Source organism: Panthera onca, chromosome D1 (genome assembly GCF_046562875.1).
Source record: "Panthera onca isolate mPanOnc1 chromosome D1, mPanOnc1 haplotype 2, whole genome shotgun sequence".
Classification (NCBI taxonomy): Eukaryota; Metazoa; Chordata; class Mammalia; order Carnivora; family Felidae; genus Panthera; species Panthera onca.
In genome coordinates, this window is record NC_138348.1 from 29,668,090 (window position 1) to 29,693,414 (window position 25,325).

At 36.7% G+C, this 25,325-nt stretch overlaps 1 protein-coding gene and 1 pseudogene across 2 annotated transcripts in view; both read left to right on the plus strand.

Moving 5' to 3' along the window:
- The window catches only part of DCDC1 (doublecortin domain containing 1), a 484,878-nt gene that overhangs the window by 48,571 nt on the left and 410,982 nt on the right, over positions 1–25,325 (plus strand). For both annotated transcript variants that reach the window (XM_060606272.3, XM_060606273.3), the window contains one exon: positions 13,257–13,462. In XM_060606272.3, the coding sequence (XP_060462255.3) occupies positions 13,257–13,462 (206 nt within the window). The remainder of the gene's footprint in view (positions 1–13,256; positions 13,463–25,325) is intronic.
- Positions 22,599–23,110, plus strand: LOC132661592 (chromobox protein homolog 1 pseudogene; annotated as a pseudogene).

Sequence of the window (25,325 nt, forward strand, 5' to 3'; positions counted from 1 at the left end):
CACATTTCTGCCAGCTTTTCATACAAGCCGTCACAGTACCTGATTTTACTGCCAAAGGTATTTGCTAGGTCTAAGATTTTAAAATGCAGCTTTTTGAATTGTGACAATTTTTGCTTGTGCAAATTCAAATCCCTGCAAAGCATCCATGTATACAGCATGATATAGGAATCTGAGTTAGAGCCTTTGAACTCTCACTATATTGTGCTTTTTGCCTTAAGAATTTGTCCAGGCTGTAAGTCAAAATCAAGTCTTTCTTTTTAAAAAAGCCCCAAGTGGTCTTGCTGTGCTCTATTCCAAGAGTCATATTTTAAAATATGTTTATGACCCAAGGCTAGCCTTTACTTAAAGCTGCCATAACTTATTTCAAGAAAGTTCATAGAAAAGTTCAGGGAAAGGGTGAAAACATTTTGATTGGCACAATAGATGGGATGTTTGTAATTTTAATCAAATTTAAATTGAAGACATACTTCAAATGATATGTCAGACTAGTGTTACTGAGTTAAAATCTAATGACAACCACTGTCATTATTAGTTAAATATAACCATCATGCCTATAGCAATAAATGATGACACTTAGGAACATGCAGAAACAACACAAGTATTTAAAGAAAAGGGAGTGACTAGAAACTCAGTTGAACACAGGAATGTGACCTGGATTATTCTATTTACCAAACATAGAAGCAATTGTATTTTGAACAAATGATATAATTGAGTATAGCAGTATGTTTTCTTACTGTCAGAGCATTTATATTTTATAAACTTATCTTGCACCCATGAAATGATGTGCTTGTTCATATTTAATGTCATTATCTATACCTGCTTGACAATCAGAACATTAAAGTATTTTCAAGTTTATTGCCCAACTAGAAGAGAATGAATTTTTTAAAAATAAGATTTTTAATAAGCTCATGGATTTGAAGTTGCAAATGTGCTGCTTTTATTTTGGTGACAAAAGGCAGTATTCTTTTTGCCTGGCACATGCAAAATGGAAAATTACAATGGGGAACACCCAGATTTATTTAATTTTATGACAGATGTTGTATTTTTTGAAGTAGACTGAGAAAATGTAATGATATTGTAGGTAGACTTTCTATCACAGAAGCAGGCTAGAAAGTGCTTTATCTTTTTCATGATTTAGTTATATACAAAACCATGAAAATAAAATAGGATGTGGATTCTTCAAAATAAAATATAACGTATGGTTGGGGCCTAACATTTTCCGAGTGCTTCAGGACAGTAAATATATGAATAGTCAAGGGGACGTGGCAGTCCCTAAGCATCTGGAGATGTCCCATTGGGGAGCTATTTTCCAAGGTTATGCTGAGCCTTAGAATTTCACTTGAGTGTAGTCTCCACTGCCATTCTCACCCAGTGGTCTCTTAACTTTCCAGAAAGAAGTGCATGAGGAGAAGACAGGGACAGGGTCTGATTGTGACTTTGGAACCCACTAGGTGTGGCTAGCAAATTTAAAGCAGAGGATGAGGTAAGATTAGGACCCCTTCTTTGGCAGTTGAATGTAGAGGCACTGAGACTTTGCTGAGAGTACTGTCAACAAGACAGAGTCTCAAGAACTCTCCAAAGCGGACCTCCAGGGATCCTGCTGTTGCATTCATATAGGGATAGGCATTGTATTTGGTTCTACTCTCTGGGGAAACTCCCAGTAGTAAGGATAAGCTCCCATTGCATTCTCAATATCCCCTTTTGTAATCATCAGATGTATAAATGTCTGTTGCCCTTCTAGACCAAGTTAGTTTCAGGCAGAAACCATGGCTACCTTATTCACCATCACTTTCTGGCACAGGGTCTGTCACTTAATAGATGCTCAGTAAATGTTGTTCAATGGATGAATGAAGGACGAAATGAAGTAGGTACCATGGCAAACCATCCGTATTTCAGGGAGGTGACTGCCAGGAAAATAGATCTCATCAGAGCAGCAGGCTCAGCTGTAAATAGTCAGTGGATGTTTAGGAGGAGTATATTAAAAACCCCCTACCCCAAATTCATATGTAGATTTGTGAATGTTCCTGTTTGGCAGGGGGCCAGAGTAAGCCAGCCCAAGAATAATTACATCGCAGAGAGGCTAATGGTTATGCTAATGCTTGTCTGAGACCAGACAATGCTCAGAAGTGGAGTGCTGGGATAAAAGATTCTCCCAGGAACCTGTAGATCTGAGATTTTCAGCCCTCCCATATCCTCTCAGGAATGCCCATTCTTGCCTATTCTCTCTCCTCAATTATTCTTTTGGTGGTGATAGGAGGCTCTCTTCTTTCATTTAGTACTTCTCTTTGTATTTCTCATAGTGCCTTGCATACAGTCAGTGCTTGTTAACTATTATTGAAAGTAAGGAAGTAAGGAAGAGGAGATAGTGTGACCTTTGGGAAGGTTCAGGGCCACTGCCCACTGTTGTGCATAGCTGAAGGACTGTGGAGCTACACTCACTTTTTTTCAATTTCACCATGGTGCAGGGGAGGGGGAGCTGAGGAGGTGGAGAGGCAGTTTTCTAATTCTTGTAAAGGTACCAGATAGCCTCAACACTGGGAGAGATGCCAAGGTTTTAAGGTGAGAAAGTTAACAAAAGACAAAGATATAGAAAGCATTTGCTAGCTATGGCTAGTATGTTTTCTGAGAAGCTCAAAGTGGGTTTAGATGGCACTAAGTTTCTTGTTTTAATACTTGGCCTCCTTCCTGCCCCAGTACCCAGCCATGCCCTTACCATTTGATTACTTCTCCTTCTACCCACTCCCAACCTCACTTAATCCTCTAACTCACCAAGGCTAAAATCTAGGCAGGGCTTTGGTGAGCATCTTCAGTTTCTTCATGCTGCTGTGAAAGGGTGAAGATTCTGTTTTTCCGGGCTGCCTGGCTGGCTCAGTTGGTAGAGCACGCATGTCTTTATCTTGGAGTCATGAGTTTGAGGCCCATGTTGGGGGTAGAGTTACTTTAAAAAAATTTCTTCTTAAAAAAAAAAGACTGTTTTCTTCTTGCCCCTGGATATAATAATGCTTACTCTGGCCGTCAGCCCTCACCACATTTCTTCATGTGAAAACATATGGCTCTAGAGCTGTGATGTGGAGAAGAATCACCCCATGTTGCTAAATATGGCAGTTCTCTGTTTCTCTAGCTGTTCTCATCTAGGAGACCCATGGCCCATATTTTGAGGACAAGCTGCGTTAGAGCTGTTTTTTTTTTTTTTTCCTCACTTTATCCTAATAGGTTTGTTACCTAGAGAAGCAGATTTTGCCTTAATGTAAGGAAGATTTTTCCAATAGTTCCACCTTTCCAAAAGATGGAATGGCCTGCTTTGGGAAGTGTGGGGATTGTAAGCATTGTACATAGGCTCTAATATGACTACTTCCCACCTTCCTTGATCTATGCCTGGCCACTGTGTGTTCAGTCTTTTCCCAATGATCCATCATATTGTTGCATAATTCTGCATCTTTATTTGTATCATTTCCTCTCTCTGGATTATGCTCTCACTCTTTTACCCACTCTGTGTGTCCTCTAAGTCCTACTTTATGTCCTCCTCTGGGGAGCCTTTCTCAGCCACCATGAGCTGTGGCAGGTGTCCCTGCTCCATATTCTCCCAATACGTTATGGATACCTCTGACCAGGCACCTGCCATATTTTGTGTTTGTTTGCCTTTGTTGTCTTCCCAAACAGACTGAGAACTCTTTGAGGCAGCAGGGAACATGTTATAGGCACTGAGTGCATGTTCGTTGAATGAATAATTGAGTAAATGAAGCAGGTGGTTAGAGTCAGTAATTTTCAGTTTCTTTGAACCTCAATGTTGTGCAATTCTGAAGTCAATACATTGTAATGCACTAAGCCTATGACTTTTTTGCTTCTTCCTACTCTGAGCTATCTTTTGTGATATGTATTTTGGTTTCTGAGTAAATTCAATGAGGGACATGGCAATGAAAAACCTAATTAATCATGAGTAACAAAATGTAATCTTTTTCCAAAATACTGAAAAAAACAGGAGTCCAATTTATATTTACTAATGAAAATATTACCTGGTATATATCTAATGAAATAATAGTGATGCTCTTATCTGACATGTTTGACTAATATTCTACAAATATTTTTAAAAATTTTTTTAAGTTTATTTATTATTCTGAAAGAGACAGAGACAGCACGAGTAGGGGAGGGGCAGTGAGAGAGGGAAAGAGAGCATCCCAAGTAGGCTCCATGCTGCCAGCACAGAACCCGATGTGGTGCTCGAACACATGAAGGTGTGAGATCATGACCTGAGCTAAAACCAAGAGTCAGATGCCTAATTGACTAAGCCACCCAGGTGCCCCTACAAATATTTTTTTGAACATTTGCTATGTGATAAGCCCTACTTCAGGTGCTGGCTATACATCAGGGATTAATTGCTTACATTAAAAATGTATGATCAACTTTTATTATTTTGTTAAATGTCTAATAAGCACACTTGTTTACAATGTACTAGATACTAGAGAGGCACACAGATAAAAACACATTCAATGCCCTTAAAATGCTCAAATCATAACAAGGACACACGTACAAAACCAGAGAAGTTTAATGAAATGAGAGCATAAAGATGAAGCTATAAATCCTGAAGAAAGATAGATCAAAGAAAACTTCTTAGAAGAGGTGAGACTCAGTTGAAAAGAAAGAGAGAGAGCCCACCAAAAGGGAGGGAAAAGCCATGGTCAAGTTTGGAGTCAGAAAAGTGCATGGTGTGTGCCAATGGCTTATTCACAGCTCTCTACACTTCTGCAAAGGGAGATTATCTCAAAATCTTTTATTGCAATGGTTCTAAACTGGGGTTGATTTTGACCCTTGGAGAAGATTGGGTAATGTCTAGAGATATTTTTGGTTGTTTCAACTAGGAAGGTCCTACTGGCATCCGATGGGCAGAGGCCAGGGATGCTACTAAATATTCCATAATACACAGGACAGCCATTATCACAAAGAACAAAGAGATGTCAATACTTACCAAGGTTGAAAAACCTTATTCAGACACAAATATTTGTAAACAAATCACAATATTTTTTTTCTTTTTCTAAAAATTATTTATTTTTTAAAATTTATATTATACCCAGTGCTTATCCGAACAAGTATCCTCCTTAATGCTCTTGCCCATTTCACTCATACCCCCACCCACAGCCCCTCCAGGAACTCTGTTTGTTCTCTATATGTAAGAGTCTCTTATGTTTTGTCCTCCTCCCTGTTTTTATATTATTTTTGCTCTCCTTCCCTTATGTTCATCTGTTTTGTATATTAAATTCCACATATGAGTTAAGTTGTATGATATTTGTCTTTATCTGAGTGACTAATTTCGCTTAGCATAATCCATCCACGTTGTTGCAAATGGCAAGATTTCATTCTTTTTGATTGCCAGGTAATATTCCATTGTATATATATACCACACCTTCTTTATCCATTCATCAGTTGAAGGACATTTGGGCTCTTTCCGTAATTTGGCTATTGTCAGTAGTGCTGCTATAAACATTGGGGTGCATGTGCCCCTTTCAAACAGCACACCTGTATCCTTGGGATAAATACCTAGTGGTGTAATTGTTGAGTCGTAGGGTAGTTTCATTTTTAATTTTTTGAGGAACCTCCATACTGTTTTCCAGGGTGACTGCACCAGTTTGCATTTCCACCAGCAGCACAAAAGGGTTCCTCGTTCTCCGCATCGTCGCCAACATCTGTTGTCGCCTGATTTGTTAATTTTAGCCATTATGACAGGTGTGAGGTTATATCTCATTGTGGTTTTGATTTGTATTTCCCTGATGATGAGTGATGTTTAGCATTTTTAGCATGAGTGATGTGTCTGTTAGCCACAATCACAGTAGTTTTCATAAGGACATTTTGACCAAATTATAGGCACTGGGGGCAGCTGCTCTTTAGGTGGTCTTAAGGTGAAACTATGGTAGAATGTGGGAAAATAAGAAGTTGGGGAAATCTGGTCATTTTAAACTAATGAAATTCTTTTATTAATTTTTACAGTGTCATGGTTAAGACAGCAGGCTTTGAAATCATTAAGCCTAGGTCTGATCTCTGATTTACTTAAAAGATGTATGATAGAGATCTCTATGGTAGAGATGTAGTTGGTTAATTTCTCTAGGTTTCATTTTCCTTGTCTATAAAATGGAGATGATAATGTTACCTACCTCCTAAGATTGTGAAGATAAAACAAGTTAATGTACATAAAGCACTTAACACATTGCTCTGTATATGCTAAGTTCTTGATGAAAATCATGAGGAGAATAATAATGTCACCATTTACTGTGTTTCTTATTTACACATAAGTGTTTTATCTGTATAAATTCTTTCCATCCATACAACAAATAAGGGAATTACTATTACTGTTCTCATTTCTCAGATAAGAAAACTAAGGTAGGGGTGCCTGGGTGGCTCAGTCCTTTGAGTGTCCAACTCTTGATTTCGACTCAGGTCATAATCCCAAGATTGTGGGATCGAGCCCCATGTCGGGCTTCGCACTGACTGTGGAGCCTGCTTAAGATTCTCTCTGTCTCTGTCTCTCTCTTTCTCCCTCTCCCCTTTCTCTTTCTCTTTTTCTCTCTCTCTCTCTAAAAAAAATAAAGAACAAAAATTAGAGCAAATAAGATTGACTGATTTTTTTCAAAGATTATGTTAAGATTCAAATCTAGGGAGTTTAGCTGCAGAACCCATGCTCTTAACTACTAGAGAAGCTGTTTATCTAATTTAGTCATCATTAGTACTATTTTATTAGACTGTTTTGCAGGTTGGTTTAAACATCTTTACTTGTATAAAAATTTTTATATATTTCTAATAATCTTTCCATGTTTATCAGTATCAACAAAAATCTGGAAAATAGGAGGAATACCTTTAAAAAACTGTATATTTTTATGTTATAAATGATATTTTCAAATTTAGTTTAAAATGTACTGTATTATGTGCTTTTCCTACATCCATCAAGAGTTCTTTCAGAAAACTGATTTGAAACTTCAGAAATGTGATCTCTTGTTATTTTAGACTATTTTTAAGTGAGTAAAGTGTCCTTCCATGTTTGCAGGTAATAGAATTATAAATATATTTCTTTGATCAGAATAAGTTACATTGGAATAAAGGGTAGCCTTATTCATTGATTCCTGCAGCACTTACTGAACACCTGCTCCATGCACTAGGTCGGCAGTGTATAGTTAGCTAAGGAAGCACACAATGATAATGATGGTACGGTGGGATTGCCAGTGGTAGACATCTGTACAAGGGAAGGGTGTCCAAGCTGGAAAAGGGTTTTTAAGAGAGATGACCTCCCCCCCAAATTAGTCTTGAGGAATATGTAAGCAATTACTTTAAATATACTTTGAGTTATTCCAGTTTACTCCACTCCTAAACCTTCATTTGGCAAGCAATTCTCCTTGGCAGGTTTCTTCTTTTCCTGAAGAAATTCTGTACCATTGTTGTCATCGATGAGCATCAAGGTGGTAGATCTGTCATATTTAAGTTCATAATGGGGGTGCCTGGGTGGCTCAGTCGGTTGAGTGTCTGACTTCAGCTCAGGTCATGATCTCAGTTTGTGGGTTTGGGCCCCACATCCAGGCTCTGTTCTGACAACTCAGAGCTGGGAGCCTGCTTCACATTCTGTGTCTCCCTCTCTCTCTACTCCTCCCCCACTCATGCTCTGTCTCTGTCTCTCAAAAATAAATAAACGTTAAAAAAAATTAAGTTCATACTAGAAAGCTATAAGGAATAAAAATGGTAGGTGTATACACACAGGCAATAAAATTGATTTTGCATAATTAGTATGTTAAAAAAGTGACATAAAATTAAATTTCTACCAATTAAACATTTAAATCCACAGAAATGTTAACATTTAGTAACTGTGCCATGTGCAGTGAACTTATATATACTCTAATAATGAATATAGACTTGATTCCTACCTTCAAAGAGGTTAAGTATGGAAACAGAAACAGAATATATATTTGTAAAATATTTACATAATGTCAGATGGCTTATGCTCTTTCCTTAGTATGTAATACAGCACCTAAAATGTGGTATGTTCTCAAACATTACTGAATGAATGAATACATGAGTGAGTGTGCTATAAGGAATCAGAGAGATGACAGACTGTTATGGGCTGGAGCACTAAAGGAAGATCTTAAACTGGATCTTGAGAAGGACTTGAGTCTGAATAGATGAAGAATGAACTTAAAAATGCCCTTGGTGTGGTGCTTGGGTGGCTCAGTCAGTTAAGTGTCTGACTCTTGAGTTCAGCTCAGGTCATGGTCTTGTGGTTCGTGAGTTCGAGCCCTTCATTGAGCTCTGTGTTGACAGTGCAGAGCCTGCTTGGGATTCTCTCTCTCTCTCTCTCTCTCTCTCTCTCTCTCTTCCTCTCTGCCCCTCCTCCACTCTTGCTCGTTCACTCTCTCTCTGTCAAAATAAATAAGCTTTTTTTTTTTTTTTTTTTTTTTTTTACTTGTGCTCTTGATGTAATTAAAAGACAACGAACGGATTGGTTTAGGTAAAATAGTGCTTTAAGCCACGGTAAGATAAAACCTGAAAATTTGGAGTGTCAGGTTGTCAGTAAACTCTTCTGTTAGACATAAGTTTAAAGGAAGGAGCATATTTCTTGCACAGGGTCTGACACATAGGAAGGTTTAATAAATATTTCCTCATACCTGACAGACCGATTGGGTGACTGACTAGTGGAAAACTTCAAAAGCTAACTCCAAGAAGTTTCTCTTCAGGCAATGATAAAATTGATGTTTTAGGAAAATTCATCTATAATTGGAGTATAGGACGTCAGATATAAAGAAGGAAAATAAAATATGGTTAGGAAGTTCTTGTAGATGATAGAAGACTAAGAGAGAAATGCACAAGTGGGTCTGGCTGGGAATAGAAAGGAATGATAGTTTTAAGAGTTACTGTGTGTATAAACACAATTTCTTTATCCATTCATCAGTTGATGGACATTTAGGCTCTTTCCACAATTTGGCTATTGTTGAAAGTGCTGCTATAAACGTTGGGGTACAAGTGCCCCTAGGCATCAGCACTCCTGTATCCCTTGGGTAAATTCCTAGCAGTGCTATTGCTGGGTCGTAGGGTAGATTTATTTTTACTTTTTTGAGGAACCTCCACACTGTTTTCCAGAGGGGCTGCACCAGTTTGCATTCCCACCAACAGTGCAAGAGGGTTCCTGTTTCTCCACATCCTCTCCAGCATCTATAGTCTCCTGATTTGTTCATTTTAGCCACTCTGACTGACATGAGGTGGTATCTCAGTGTGGTTTTGATTTGTATTTCCCGGATGAGGAGTGACGTTGAGCATCTTTTCATGTGCCTGTATATGTACAATGGAATACTACTTGGCAATGAGAAAAAATGAAATATGGCCTTTTGTAGCAAAGTGGATGGAACTGGAGAGTATTATGCTAAGTGAAATAAGTCATACAGAGAAAGACAGATACCGTATGTTTTCACTCTTATGTGGATCTTGAGAAACTTAACAGAAGACCATGGAGGAGGGGGAGGGGGAAAAAGTTAGAGAGGGAGGGAGGCAAACCATAAGAGACTCTTAAAAATTGAGAATAAACTGAGGGTTGTTGGGGGGTGGGAGGGAAGGGAAAGTGGGTGATGGGCATTGAGGAGGGCACCTGTTGGGATGAGTACTAGGTGTTGTATGGAAACCAATTTGACAATAAATTTCATATTAAAAAAAAAAAGTTACCGTGAAGAAAGATAGCCAAGAGTTAGGTTTCTCTTCTTTGACTCTGTCTCAGGTCAGGTTCCCTCAAAGCAGAGCCTGAGATGGAGATTTATGTACAAGGGACTTAGTGAGGGAATACTCTCAGGTGAACCCTATAAAAGAGTGAGGGAAGCAACTAGAGTAGAGAAAGAAGTTCAGCCATGCCCTGTGTTCAGCTGAAGGCTAGCCTCAATCTGGAGTGGGAAGCATAGCACAGAGTTGCCCCTCCTTAAGGCAAGGGGACTGGCCATATGTCCCCTAGTCAGTCAGTCATTGGCTGTAGGCTGTACCTGTGGGTAGGAGATAAGAGACCACCACATCACAGGCATTTCCTGGCTAGATGGCTGGTTCCTTTCAGCCAAGGGCAGTTGTTAGGAGAAGGTTGCAGTTGTGAGGTGTTAGAGGCCATGACTCACAGCAGCTGGAGTTTGGGGGCACTAGCCCGGTAAAAGGAATTTGGTTGGGGGGGACTACCAGTGTCATCTACTCTCTCCTATAGTCTGTTTTTCATAGGTGCCCTGTCAAGAACCTTCCAATAGCTTCCCTTTACATCCAGAATAAAATGCTCTTCCCCCAGACTTTTATGACTAACTTCTCATTGTTCATACCTCACTACTCGGCAGTCACCTCTTCAGAGAGACCTTCCACTGTCTGTCTTTCCCCCAAGAGACTGTAATCTGCACAAGTTATTCTGTCCTGTTCCCAGCTATCACCCTGGTGCATTGATAAATTGGCACCCAATAAATGTAAATATCATTGAATGACTAAGCAATTGGTTGGAGAGAAATGATTGGGAAGTAAAGGTTTAAGATCTTTCTGAGATAATGGACAACTGTGAAAGAAGTGGAAACACTGACAGGAATAAGAGATGTGAAAGTATGTCCAACTTGTGGAAAGCTGTGAAATTTTGTTTAAGATAACAGAAGAAAATGTATGGTATAGTCAAATAGTGTAGTGATTAGGAGTACAGTTTCTAGAGCTAAGTTCATATCCTGCTGCCACCACCTGCCAGCTGCAAGATCTTGCTCAAGTTACTTAACTTCTCTGTGCCTCAGTTTCCTCACCTGTAAATGAGGATAATTATATTTTCTACCTCATAAACTTGTTGAGAGGACATCATGAGCTAGTGTTTATAAATCATATAAAACAGGGTCTGGCTAACAGTCAGCCTGGTTTGAGTGGAATTTAAGGAGTGTACAAGGAGGAGAGAAGCCAGGCTGGGACTCGGGTGAGATGAGTGATGCACCTGCATGACAAAATTTAAGGAGGCATTTACTGAGGGTTGTACACTTGCACAACTGAGCATGTTTCTTTCAGTTTTGCATTCTTGGCCCTTCACTTGTCTCACCCTCATCCTGACCCTGGTCTTGGTCATCAAAGGGGAAAATACTTTATTGGTAAGATTTTTTATTTTTTTTAAATTTAATTTATTTTTTAAATTTACATCCAAGTTAGTTAGCATATAGTGCAACAATGGTTTCAGGAGTAGATTCCTTAATGCCCCTTACCCATTTAGCCCATCCCCACTCCCACAATGTTATGCAACCACCGTTTCTATCTAGTTTTAAAACATTTCCATCATTCCAAAATAAAACTTCTAAATTTTATTTTAATGTTTTATTTATTTTTGAGAGAGAGAGAGAGAGGCAGAGTACAAGTGGGGCAGGGGCAGAGAGAGAGGGAGACACAGAATCTGAAGCAGGCTTCTGACTCTGAGCTGTCAGCAAAGAGCCCCACGTGGGGCTCGAACTCGTGAACCATGAGATCATGACATGAGCTGAAAAGTCAGAAGCTTAACCAAATGAGCCACCTAGGTGCCCCATAAAACTTACCTATTAAATTTTTCTCCATTCCCCCCTCCTCCCACCCCTGCAATTATTAGGCTGCATTTTGTTTCTATGAATTTACCTGTTCTAGATATTTCATATGATGGAATTACATAGTATGTTGCCTTTTATGTCTAGCTCCTTTCACTTATAATGTTTTGAGGTTCATCCACATTGTAGCGAATATCAGTACTTCATTCCTTTAGTTGCTGAATAATATTCCATTGTATGTATATACTACATTTTATTTATCCATTCATCCATTGGTAGATATTTGGTTTATACCTTTTGGCTATTGTGAATAGTGTTGCTATGAACATGCATGTATATGTATTTATTTGAGTACCTGTTTTCAGTTCTTTGGGGCATATATGAACTCCTTAATGTCTAGCTTATTTTTCTAATTCTAATTCCTATCAATTTCAGATTATAATAATTTCTGTAAAATTATTTTTCCTCTTCTTAAAGGCTTACTCATATCTATAATCTTAGTTTATTCTGAAAGTTTTGCTCACATTTCTACCCACTGTATATATATATATGTGTGTGTGTGTGTGTGTGCGCACGCGCATGTATGTGTGTATGAAAGAAAAAGAGAAACACAGTATTTTGTTGTTTTTTTAACATTTAATGTAAACATTCTGGGACTTGAAGGTCCCAGAACCAGTGGCTTGTGTTTCATATCAATACTTGCAGATTTTATGTAAAGCACCATTTCTAGGTCCACGAGGCCATGGTTCTTTCAAGGTAAGTGCTAACAGACAAGAGTTGTTTAGAAATTTGGGAAAACAAGTCCAACTATTTTCAATTGTATACAAATACAATTTAATTTCTCTCATTAGGACAAATAAAGAACAGATGAGGGAGGGATCATTGTAATTATAAAATCACATACATTTAATAACTTATATGAAAAGAAAATATCTAAAATAAATTGAATGTAACAAATAAAAAATAACACAGGTGTAAATTATTTATTTATGAAATGAAACTTTTTGCAAAGGAGGCATGCTGAGAGCAACTTATCCTCACATTCTCAGAGTCATGCATAATCGTTTAGTTGAGCTCCCGTTAATATGAGTGGGAGTTTTGAAACTTAAATTCCTAAACACATCTTTGAAAAGGAATAGGTCAAAGTAAACAGTTAATGCAGAGCTGGTTTTCATCATTAGTGAAATATTTTGAATCTCTCACCAATGATGTCCCAGAAGTCACCTTCTTTCTAGTCACAGGAGAAGAATTATGTATAAGGTTACTGTTTGGAGGTCATCATCTTTAAAAATCACATGGATAATAAATCATATTAAGGAGAAAATAAAGCATTTCCCAACCCTAAAGAACACAGAAGTTCAGGACCCATATTGCTTTATGGTAAGCAAAGGACCTTGGAACTTTCAGTGGACCCTTTCAGCCCAGAGCCTCTGATCAGTGATAGAGGCATGCTAAGGTGAATTTTAATTAGGACTAAATTGTGGTATTACTCTTTCATACCCTGAACATCTGTTCCCTTCAGAAATGATGATTTATGCAGGCTATCAGAGCAGACAGCTTGCTACAGCTTATGTCACGGTTATTGGGAAGCTGGTGGTAGCATTTCAGAAAACCAGTGTCTAAATGGAGACTGGCCTGTGTATATGATATAGGTAAGAGGGGGAGGGGAAACATGGTGTGTCCATTTCTAGTTTTGCAGCCAAATACTGACTTGACTTAAAAAAAATTCTCTTCTAGACCATCTGTTGTTAATGAAGAAAGTAACTTGGACAATGAATGGCCTGATGTTTCCTACTGATGTCAAAAGACAGAAAACCAAGCCTGTTCTTTCTGTTAGAATGAAGAAACTCACTGAGAAGACCTCAATCCGAATTCTGTTCTTTAAGAATGGCCTGGGGCAAGATGGGCATGAGATCACAGTGGGAAAGGAAACAGTGAAAAAGGTAATTTTGTATTAAATATTAAAGTATAAATTAAATTTCAAAGTTTTCATGGCTTTTGAAATGTGTTGGTGTTTTCTTTTAAATATCAATATCAACTAATAAACTGAAATATTAAGAAGGTATTAATAGAATGCAAAAATTTAGCTGCTTAGAAGCATGCTTATTGTACTAATGTAAATTACCTTAGTAAAGCAACAAGATTTCTTTGGCTAACCTATACTTGGGCATTTACCTAGGTAAAAGTTATGTTTACACTTAGGGAAACACTCTAGTTGGTTACAATATTTTGTAGAATATTTAGATTGAAGCCAATCTAATGTAGCTTCAAATCTCAAATCTATTCCTTTTTGCTTAAAATAAGACCTAGAAGTACCCCCGGCTTCTTGAATGAGTAAGTAAAGTCCAATATAACTAAAATTCCATTTAAAAGTATCCATATGCATTTTTAAGCAAATCTAGGTGGGTCTAAGAAAAATCATGTAACAGTCCAGCAAACCTTCAGAAACAAATTTTGTCATATAAATGCATGTTTTTAAAAGGGTGCTTGTATTTCCCAGATCATCTTTGATCTGACAAAACTATGGAAGAACTAATGGGAGTTTGAAGAAAAAAAAATTTTTTACAGATAAGGATTTTTCAATCAATCTAAAGCATCCTTATAATAACAACTAAAATTTATTAAATATGTATTAGAGAGCTGGTGAAACATAACCAAACTGTCTAGGTTTTAATCCTGGCTCTGTCACGGAATCAATGACTTTGGACACCTTACCTTCTCTGAGCCTCAATTTCTTTATTTAAAAAATGGGGATAATAATAGCACCTACTTCAGAGAAGTAATATAAAGATTCAATATGATATTATGCATGGAGTGCAATGGCCCATACCCAGAAATTTCTCAATAAATATATGTTATTCTTATCTTTAGGACTCATATATATATATATATATATATATATATATACATCTAATTATTTCTCTTACTAATGGGAGGCATTTATTATGAAATCAAGATAGGTATAAATTATTTTGTTATACCTGAGTATTTTCAAAATGACTCTTGCTTGAAGTAGGTGAACAGTTGACTAGATATTGGAAATTGTTCTTATTGAGATATCTATTTCATCATCTTCTTATTTTACAACCACAATCCTGAGGATCTAGGAAACCAGGTTTTATTTCCTTCTTACCTTCAGATTTGGATTATGAGTAAAACAAGGGATATTACACACCAGCACAAATTGCTAAGGCAACCTGTACCATCTTCCCTGGAGATTTTGAAAACTAGAGAAGATGGACATATCTCTGGGATTGTTAAAATGCAGTCATTCTTGGGGATAGAAGCTAGATTAGACAGCTTCTTGAGTTCACTTCAGTTCAATCTTTGTAATTCTACACCTTGGTGGTAAAATGGGGGTAATAGTCACTCTTAAAGATTACATGTTCTTAGATGAAAGGTGAGTATAAATAAAAGTGTCACTGCTATTTTGCTTTTTGACTCTAGAGAGCAATTTATTTAAAACCGGATGAGCAAGCAATTCTTTACCTTATTTTTTAAGCTTTATTTAGTTTAAATTTTATAAATTGTAAGGAATTTTCACAATTTATAAAACTCAGGACATGATTCAGTAATAAGTGTGTTTGTAAATATTTGATTAAATATCACTTTTAATATAGCATAAGGAATATAGTCAATAATAATGTAATAACTTTGTGTGGTAACAGATGGAGATGACATTTATTATGGTGAGTACTACATAATGTATAGAACTGTCAAATCACCTGAAACTAATATAAACATTTTATGTCAACTATACTTCAAATAAAAAATACTAAATAAATAAATACTATTGATAAGAACAAGGTAAAGGATAGGCAGCAACAGAATCCCAGCCTTGAATATCAATAGAATTTTTTGGAGGGGAAAAATAAGACTAGCTAATTATTTTGTAAATAAAATTTAAATTTTGAAAGTTATATTGATAATCACAAGATAATGCCATACCAAGTCAATAATAGGAATAAAAAAGTGACATGGTCATAGGAGAAACCCAAATTATTTTCTCTTTTGTGATAAAATATTAGGAATGTCAGGGATTAGTAGCTATTTTTAGAATATTAAAAAGTAATAAAAAACTAGAATAGGGTCTAAAAGACTCTATATGGTGAAGGCTGTTACAGTGGGATAAAGAGAAAATTACTGAAGATGGTAGTAAAGTAAGATAGTTAAGTCATAAAAGTCTTCTCTGAGCTCAGAATGGAACCGTGGGAAAATGACTATATTTAAATCTTAAGTGCAAAATCAGAAGGAAATCCACTTATGTATTTTAGGGGTTAAGTAATTAAGAAGTTTGAAATGAGGGCCAAAGTGATATATTTCTTCACTAAACTCTGGAATATTTGAGCTATGGCCCATTTCTTTGAAACTTGAATCAGACGATTTTAGAATTACTTGGTATGGTTTAATAATCACACAGAACTTGCTACTGTGAGGTATAGGTTAAATATATGTATCCAGGGGTTGAAAAAGGTATTAAGAAAAACTTGTGGGCACAAAATGCAAAGTTAATGGAAAATGAAAAATGTCTGTTCCAGATACATACCTTTTTTTTTTTTTTTTTTTGCCAAATTAGTACTCTTTTATTTAATTTATTTTTTAAATTTTTATTTAATTTATTTTTTTAATTTACACCCAAGTTAGTCAGCATATAATGCAACAGTGATTTCAGGAGTAGATTCCTTAATGCCCCTTACCCATTTAGCCCATCCCCCTTCCCACAACCCCTCCAGTAACCCTCTGTTCTCCATACTTAAGAGTCTCTTATCTTTTGTCCTCCTTCCTGTTTTTATATTATTTTTGCTTCCCTTCCCTTATGTTCGTCTGTTTTGTATCTTAAAGTCCCATATGAGTGAAATCATATGATATTTGTCTTTCTCTGACTGACTAGTTTTGCTTAGCATAGTACTGTCTAGTTCCATCCACGTAGTTGCGAATGGCAAAATTTCATTCTTTTTGATTGCCAAGTAATACTCCATTGTGTGTGTGTGTGTATATATATATATATATATATATATATATATATATATATATACCACATCTTCTTTATCCATTCATCTATCGGTAGAAATTTGGGCTCTTTCCATAGTTTGGCTATTGTTGATAATGCTGCTATAAACATTGGGGTGCATGTGCCCCTTTCAAACAGCACACATGTATCCCTTGGATAAATACCTAGTAGTGCAATTGCTGGTCATAGGGTAGTTCTATTTTTAATTTTTTGAGGAACCTCCATACTGTTTTCCAGAGTGACTGCACCAGTTTGCATTCCCACCAGCAGTGCAAAAGGGTTCCTCTTTCTCCACATCCTCACCAATATCTGTTGTTGCCTGAGTTGTTCATGTTAGCCATTCTGACAGGTATGAGGTGGTATCTCATTGTGGTTTTGATTTGTATTTCCCTGATGATGAGTGATGTTGAGCCTTTTTTCATGTGTCGGTTGGCCATCTGGATGTCTTCTTTGGAGAAGTGTCTATTCATGTCTTTTGCCCATTTCTTCACTGGATTGTTTGATTTTTGGGTGCTAAGTTTGATAAGTTCTTTATAGATTTTGGATACTAACCCTTTATCTGATATGTCGTTTGCAAATATCTTCTCCCATTCCATCAGTTGCCTTTTGGTTTTGCTGATTGTTTCCTTCATTGTGCAGAAGCTTTTTATTTTGATGAGGTCCCAATAGTTCATTTTTGCTTTTGTTTCCCTTGCCTCTGGAGAGGTGTTGAGTAAGAAGTTGCTGTGGCCAAGATCAAAGAGGTTTTTGCCTGCTTTCTCCTTGAGGATTTTGATGGCTTCCTATCTTACATTTAGGTCTTTCATCTATTTTGAGTTTATTTTTGTGTATGGTGCAAGAAAATAGCCCGGGTTTATTCTTCTGCATGTCGCTGTCCAGTTTTCCCAGCACCACTTGCTGAAGAGACTGTCTTTATTCCATTGGATATTCTTTCCTCCTTTGTCAAAGATTAGTTGGCCATACATTTCTGGGTCCATTTCTGGGTTCTGTATTCTGTTCCATTGATCTGAGTGTCTGTTTTTTTGCCAGTTCCATATTGTCTTGATGATTAAAGCTTTGTAATACAGCTTGAAGTCCGCAGATACGTAACTTTTTAAAGTTAACATTGTGGTGGATAAGTTTTATTTTCCCTCAGTTATCTCTTAGATTCATTGTCAGAGAAGTGGTATTAACTGTGTCAATTATTTTATTATCTAGGGTATCATTTCCTTTGAGAAATCTTTATAGATTTCAAATTTCTTTATATTTTTTATTCCCAGCTAATAGTGTTTTATTTGTTTTTTTGCTTGGTTTTCTATGTACTGTCATAAACGGTATGAGATTGCAATGGTGGAGAAGACAGTGAAAAAGATAATGAGTGAATGAAAGAATGAAAAAGTGTCCTAATCCCTCAGTCAGTCCAGTTTGAATTGATTGTTCTCTATAACCTATACCCTGGGATCTTTCTTCACCTTCAACCTGGGCATTATCTTTCCACCTCTCCTCTGTTGGATCCCTCTTTCCTACTTTTGCATCTTTCTCTACCTTCATTTAGTTTATTATATACATATTCCAGATGGAGACATCAGATACTTATGTCAGACACAGGGCCTGCAGTGTTTATCAAAGTGTGCTACACAGAACACCTGCATCTGAATTATCTAGACTATGTGTTAAAAATTCAAACTGGTGTCCCCCATTCCAAGCCTATTAAATTCAGAATCTCTTGAGTGTGGGGTCTGGGAATCTGAATTTCAACAAATATCTCCAAATGATTCCTAACCCCACTAAGTTTGAGAACTCCTGTTCTAGTATTCTAAAACCTCAAACTTACCAATTAATGGAAATCTTAATAGATTCTCTGTTTGTTTTCCTATACTTCTCATGTGGTTTAAGAGAAGGAAAATAAGTTGTATGACAGAGAAAACAGGTTATGTGAAATTAGATCACTGGTTGCTGGATTAGAACTAGTGCAGGGAGTTAAGAAATCAGGAAGAGGAAAAATTCTGCAAGTTAGCAGGAAGGGAGTAGTGTGTGTGGCAACTCTGACTTAGAAAAAATTAGCATTCCCTTAACATTTGTATGTAAACATAATTCATTTTTGTGATTTCTCTTGTTACTACCAAAAAACGACATAAATATTGAGAGAATATTTCATAAATGACTATTAAGGTATAAATAAATAATGGACTTTATCAGATGCCCTTAAATCAGGAAAATCTAGACTTTTATGATGCTTACATGTGTTAATTGGAAAAATAACTCAGTAAGCCTAAACAAACAAACAAACAAAATAAGACTTTAAGAAAATGTTCCAGTTTAATGAACTTAATTGTATGGTTTAATTGAAAAAATACAACATAATAGCATTATTATGGAATGTTCACACACAAATCAGTAACAGAGCAGAGATTTTTCCAATAGTGTGAGTAAAGGAATTTAGGGAACATTTTAAGAGATTTGTAAGGGAGCACCTGGAGTAACAAAATTTGATTAAGGATGCTTACCATGGATTCCGACAGGGGAAGTCATGCATAATTAGTTTATTGGAAATTCTTTAAAGAGCTTTTTATGATGGATGAGGAAAAGCCCGTTGATACTATTATTGTTTTAAAACTTAGTCTAGTGTTCATACTGGGTATTAATACTAGATTTCAAAATATGAAACAGAGTTTTTAAAATATGGAATTTGGTGCTATAGTTCATTTTGGAGGTGTGGATAGCCAATTTTGTTCTATTTGTTACCAATTTTTTGGTTATACAATTGGATTATTTTAGAATATTATAAATAATTATTTTGTAGTAATAATCTTTTTTTCTTGAATAAAATCGTAAGTGGGGTGATGGGATGTGAATTTCCTCAGCTAAAATAAAAGCAAAACAGAATTTTCAGTTTACAGATTTACTTTACAGATGATACTTAAGGACAGATAATCCTTAACATTATGCTTTAACTCCCCTAAACAGTTAAGACATAAACATAATATTAAATCTGAAAAGATGGGGCACCTGGCCGGCTCAGTCAGAAGAGCATGTGACTTATGATCTTGGGGTTGTTTGAACCCCACGTTGGGTGTAGAGCTTACTTCAATTAAAAAAAACCTTTTTAAAAATCTGAAAAGGTAAAATTTATTTTTATTAATCTATTAAAATTACCTTATAGTTTTTATATTTACATTTTATATTTTAATACACTTTGATTGTCAAGCACATATAACAGTAATGATTAAATCAGAGGATTTGTTAAATGAGTTTACATACAAAGATTTATTAGATTATCTTCTATACATATCTTCCCATTAAAGTACCTTTAGTGAACTTTATCTAATTTCTGGACATTAAGGTCACAGATTTTATGAGATAATCTAATTAAGCAACTCAGAAAACTGAGACTTAGAACAGTTGTCTGTCCTATCCAAAGTGGATCAACTGGAATAGCTAGGACTGGAGCCCATTTTCTGAGTTCTAGAACAGTATTTTTTTTGTTATGGGGAAATGCCACAAATATTGTTTTTATTACATTTTAATTCCTGTGTGTCCTCACTTAAAGATGAGTTAACATAACAATGAAAATAACATGAAACATCTGTTTGTAATCATAACAGAATAACTAGTATCAGACTAGCCATCCCATTTTAAACAACTTGAATTGGAAAAAGTATATGAAACAATAATTTTTAGACATGAGATAATGAGGAGTCAAGATTGAGAGAAGAAAAATTGAAGTGAGTCCTACAATTGACCCCATCTTTATACCTGGAGGTAGTTTTTGGACCTGTGGTATAGGGAAAGATAATCCAAGAAAACACAGTATTCTCCCCAAGCTGAGGAGAAAGACAAGAAAGTTGTAAGAGGTAGAAATATCAGGAATTTTCCCTGAAATGCCATAAATGAGGGAGCTATTTAGGTAATAGTCCCTATGGGTCCCTTTGTGTCTTTGACTAGATATTAAGTTGTTTATGTACGAGGTGAACTCTACAAGGTTTGGCATAAACAACTAACTACCAGGGAAAAAACAACTAATGGGGATGTGAAAAGGAAATAACTATGGAAGTATGCACAGGGTGGGGATACAATTGTGTTTTGACCTGTCAGAGGAGAGAGATTTTGTTGAACATATGGAAAATTCACAAAGATCCCTGAAAAGGTAATCATTATCCAGGAGAAGAGTCAATCAATAGAAATAGACTCCCCAGAGTTAATAGTAAAGGACATCCCAAAAGCTAGTATAAATATGTCAAGGAATTAAAGAAAAATATGAATATAATATGAAGAGAAATGGAAACTAAAAATAGAATCAATGGAAGTTCTAGAATATCTTAAATGGAAAAAAAAATCCACTGGATGGGTTTTACACCAGATTAGACATTCGAGAAGAAAATATCAGTGAACTTCATGACAGTGTAATGGAAACTGTACTATAGAGAAGGAAAAGACTGAAAAAAGGACAGTGTCAGTAATTTGTGGGTTAATATCAAGCAGTCTTATATAATTGGAGCCTTAGAAAGACTGGGGGGAAGGAGAATATATTTGAAGAAATAATGGCCAGAATTTTTTCTGAGTTCCTGAAAAATGTCAAACACAGATCTAAGAAGCTCAATGAAAGCCCAGGAGATGCAAAGGAATTAGAATAGTCAAATTTAGAAGAATTATACTACTTGACTTTAGCATTTATTATAAAGTAATCAAGATATAATGATTTTGGCGGGGCATCTGGGTGGCTCAGTCGATTGAGTGTCCGACTTTGGCTTAGGTCATGATCTTGCAGTGTATGAGTTCAACCCCACATAGGGCTCTCTGCTGTCAAAGCAGAACCTGCTTCAGATCCTCTGTCCCCATCTCATTTTCCCTCCCCCACTTTTGCTCTCTCAAAACTAAATAAACATTGAAAAACAAAGATATAATGCTTTTGGATACAGATAAGGATACACATAAAAAGCAATGGAAGGAAACGGACCCACACATAGAGGCAAATTATTTTTGATAATTCATTGGGGAAAAGACAGTCTTTTTTTTTTTTTTTGAAAAGACGTCTTTTTAACAAATATTGCTGAAAATTAGTTATCTGTGTTAAAAATTATCTTGATCCATACCTCATACTATCACAAAACTTAATTTAAATATTGATCAGAGATCTAATCATCAAAATTAAAACTAACAGTTCTAGGAGGAAATCCTTACAATTTGAGGGTAGGCAAAGACTTCTTAAATGGGACTAAAAACATATGAACTAAAAAATAAAAAAGATTAAATGTGCCTTATCCAAACAAACACACACAAAAAGAAAACTTCTCTTCAAAAGACAACATTAATAAAATGAAAAGTCTAGCCAGAGATTGGGAGAAAATAATCAGAAAACACACATCTGACAAAAACAGAACAAAATTTGTATTCATAATATATCAAGATCTCTGACAACTCAATAGAAGACCAACAACACAATTAAAAAAATACACTTTACTGAAAAAAAAAAACCCATAGAAATCAACCATAAGAACATGAAAAGATGTTCAACAGTAGTCATCAAAGAAATACAAATTAAATGCAGAATTAGGTTCCACTATGCACACATTAGAATGGCTAAAATTTTAAAAAGACTGGTAATAATACTAAGTGTTGGTGAGTATGTGGAGTAACTGAAAGTCTCACATAATAGCAAATGAGAATGCAAAATGATATAGCCACTTTGCAAGCCAGTTTGGCAATTTCTCATAAAGTTAAACATATACTTACCACACAATCTAGCAATCCCCTTTCTAGGTATTTACCTAGTAGAAATAATGTTTATCAATGCAAAGACTTCTGGTGAATGTTCAGTGTAGCTTTATTCATAAAAGCCCCAACTAGAAACTATGGAGAAGTCCATCAACAAATGATTGGACAGTCTTTTGCCTGTTGGCTGGGGCCTGTCGTACACCGCTTCAGGGAGGGGCTCCACTGCAGCCATAGGCTTGTTGCTTTTCTGGGCACCACTCCCCCCACCCCACTCTGCCTGCCTGACATGGTGTGCTATTGCACCAATTCCTCCCCGGCTCTTGTGCGCTGCTCTGAGCAGCATCACTCTTTAGATCAGAAAGCTGGTGGGCACTATGGAGAAGAAATAAAACAATAAAAAAATAGAGGAGGTGCTGGATGAGGGGGAAGAGAAATATGTGGTGGAAAAAGTTCTTGACGGTTGAATGACAAAGGGCGAAGTGGAGTATCTTCTAAAGTGGAAGGAGTTCTCAGATAACATGTGGGAGCCAGAAGAGAGCCTGGATTGCCCTGATCTCATTGCCAAGTTTCTACAGTCACAGAAAACAGCACTTGAGACGGATAAACCAGAGGGAGGCAAGCTCAAAGCTGACTCTGATTCTGAAGATAAGGGCGAGGAGAGCAAACCAAAGAAAGAGTCAGAAAAGCCACAGATTATTAGATCTACAGACTCGTGGAGAACTCATGTTCCTGATGAAATGGAAAAATGCTGCTGAGGCTGACCTAGTCCCTGCCAAGGAAGCCAATATCAAGTGCCCACCAGGTGGTCATATCCTTCAATGAGGAAAGGCTGATGTGGCATTCTTACCTCTCAGAGAACAATTACCAAAAAGATGACAAGAATTAACTCTCCTGAGTACTAGTGCTCCTCTCACGTCTGACTATGGGTTTCAAGTTAGAAGGGAAGGAGTTATACTTGTCTTGGCACCAGAGTTGGTTTGAGAAGATGTGCTTTGTGGAGTCAGTAGTACCATTTCTGTGCCCTACAGCAGCCCAAGTGCTTTAAAGCCTTTCCATGCTGTGTAGTTTGCACACCCATCCCAGGAAGAGAAAGGGGGAGAAATGTTGCAAGGCAGCCCATTATGTACTTTTCTGAGAAAGGCAAAGGGCCTTCCATGAAGGACAAAACTTACAGAGTGGGTGTGTGGGAGAGCAAAAGATACTGTAGATCTCCAAAGTACATCTATCTCCAGAATCCACAACCTTCTTCCCAATACTGTTAACTCTGCATTTTTACAGTGTAGCATGTGTATAGTTTTTGGCTGTTACTAGTGTATTATTTGGGGCTGTGACTAGTGTATTATTTGGGGTTGGGAAGGAACAGAGATGGGTAGGATTTTTTTTGTTAAAATTTGAGATCTGACTGGGGAAATGGTAAAACAATGAAAAGAATAAACCAGCAGTGATTTGGTTCTGTGTCCAGAATATTTTATCTTTTCAAAAATGTCATTGGCAACCTAAATGAGGACTATGAGAAACTGTTTAAAATCTGTGAATGCTGGAAATTTATAAGCCAAGGTATTCCCTTCTTGAGCTTAATGCTGTTCCCAACAAAGTACTAAACCAGTTAATAAATTACCAAAGCTGCCATTTGGGGAATGGAAATTGGTTGAGGAGGGAAAGTCTTATTGGAGCATATACATAGGCAGATCGTTCTGTCTTAGAGGTGCAAATTTTTGAAATTGATAAGAAACCCTTTCTTTTCCAATTATGAAATGTTAAACATCAGTTTGTCTATCCAAGCCACTGGCTGAAGAATTTGGAGAGGGGAAGACGGTGCTATAGAAGGTGGAAGAGTAGGGAAAGACAAGGGCCCATGCTCCAAGGTTGGAAACTTCTTGGGGCCTGTTATTTGAACTTTGACTTCTGAAATCAACAGGATTCAGTCACTGACAGTACAAGTTCATCAGATCACTTGAAGAATTGAATGATTTCAAAAGCCCTGGTCTCAGGAGATTAAACTTTCATACTGCCCCTACAGCATCCCAAGTGCTTTAAAGCCTTTCCATGCTGTGTAGCTTGCACACCCATCCCAGGATGGGAAAGGGGGAGAAATGTTGCAAGGCAGCCTATTCTGTACTTTTATGAGAAAGGCAAAGGGCCTTCTATGAAGGATAAAACTTGCAGAATGAGAGCAAAAGATATTGTAGATCTCCAAAGTACATCTGTCTCCACAATCCACAACCTTCTTCCCAATAGTGTTAACTCTGCATTTTTACAGTGTAGCATGTACCAGGGGCAGTGGTTCACTTCGAAACACAAAACAAAACCAATTTTTTTATTCTAATAATTAATACAAAATGCTGTCTTCAATCATGAGATCCATCAGTTCTCCGCATCATCTAGACCTGCATCTAGAACTCCACTGTGAAATCTTGGTTTTAAACTTTATTTATTTTGAGAGAAGATGTGTGTGTGCATGCGCACAGAGGAGGGGCAGAGAGAGAGGGAGAGAGAATCTCAAGCAGGCCTCACATTGTCAGCGCAGAGCCCAACCCAGGGCTCAAACCCATGAACCCGAAGGTTATGACCTGAACGGAAATCGGTCAGATGCCTAACTGACCAAGCCACCCAGGCATCCCAAGAATTTCCATTGTAAAATCTTTTTAGGCATGTGTTAAATTTCTGTGAAAACTTTAATATAACTTCATACCACATTGTCAGTTTTGTCTTAATAAAACTATAGAATTATAATTCTTAAAAAAACAAATAAAAAATAAATGAGTGCATGAAAAAATTGTGATATATCCATACCAAAGAATATTGTTCAGCAAATATTGTGGTAAGTGAAAGAAGCCAGATACAAAATAATACTTGCTATATGATTTCATTTGTGTGAAATTGTAGAAAAAAAAACCCTATTCTCTACTGACAGACAGGGATCAGTGGTTTCCTGGGACAAAGGGTACTGAATTGTGATTGGGAAAAGTCATGAGGAATTTTGGAGAGTAAAGGAAGTATTTTATATTTTGATTGTAGTGGTGATATATTTTTTTCTACCTGCATTGAACTGTACGCTTAAAATAGGTACAATTTATTTCATGTAAATTACATGCCAAAAT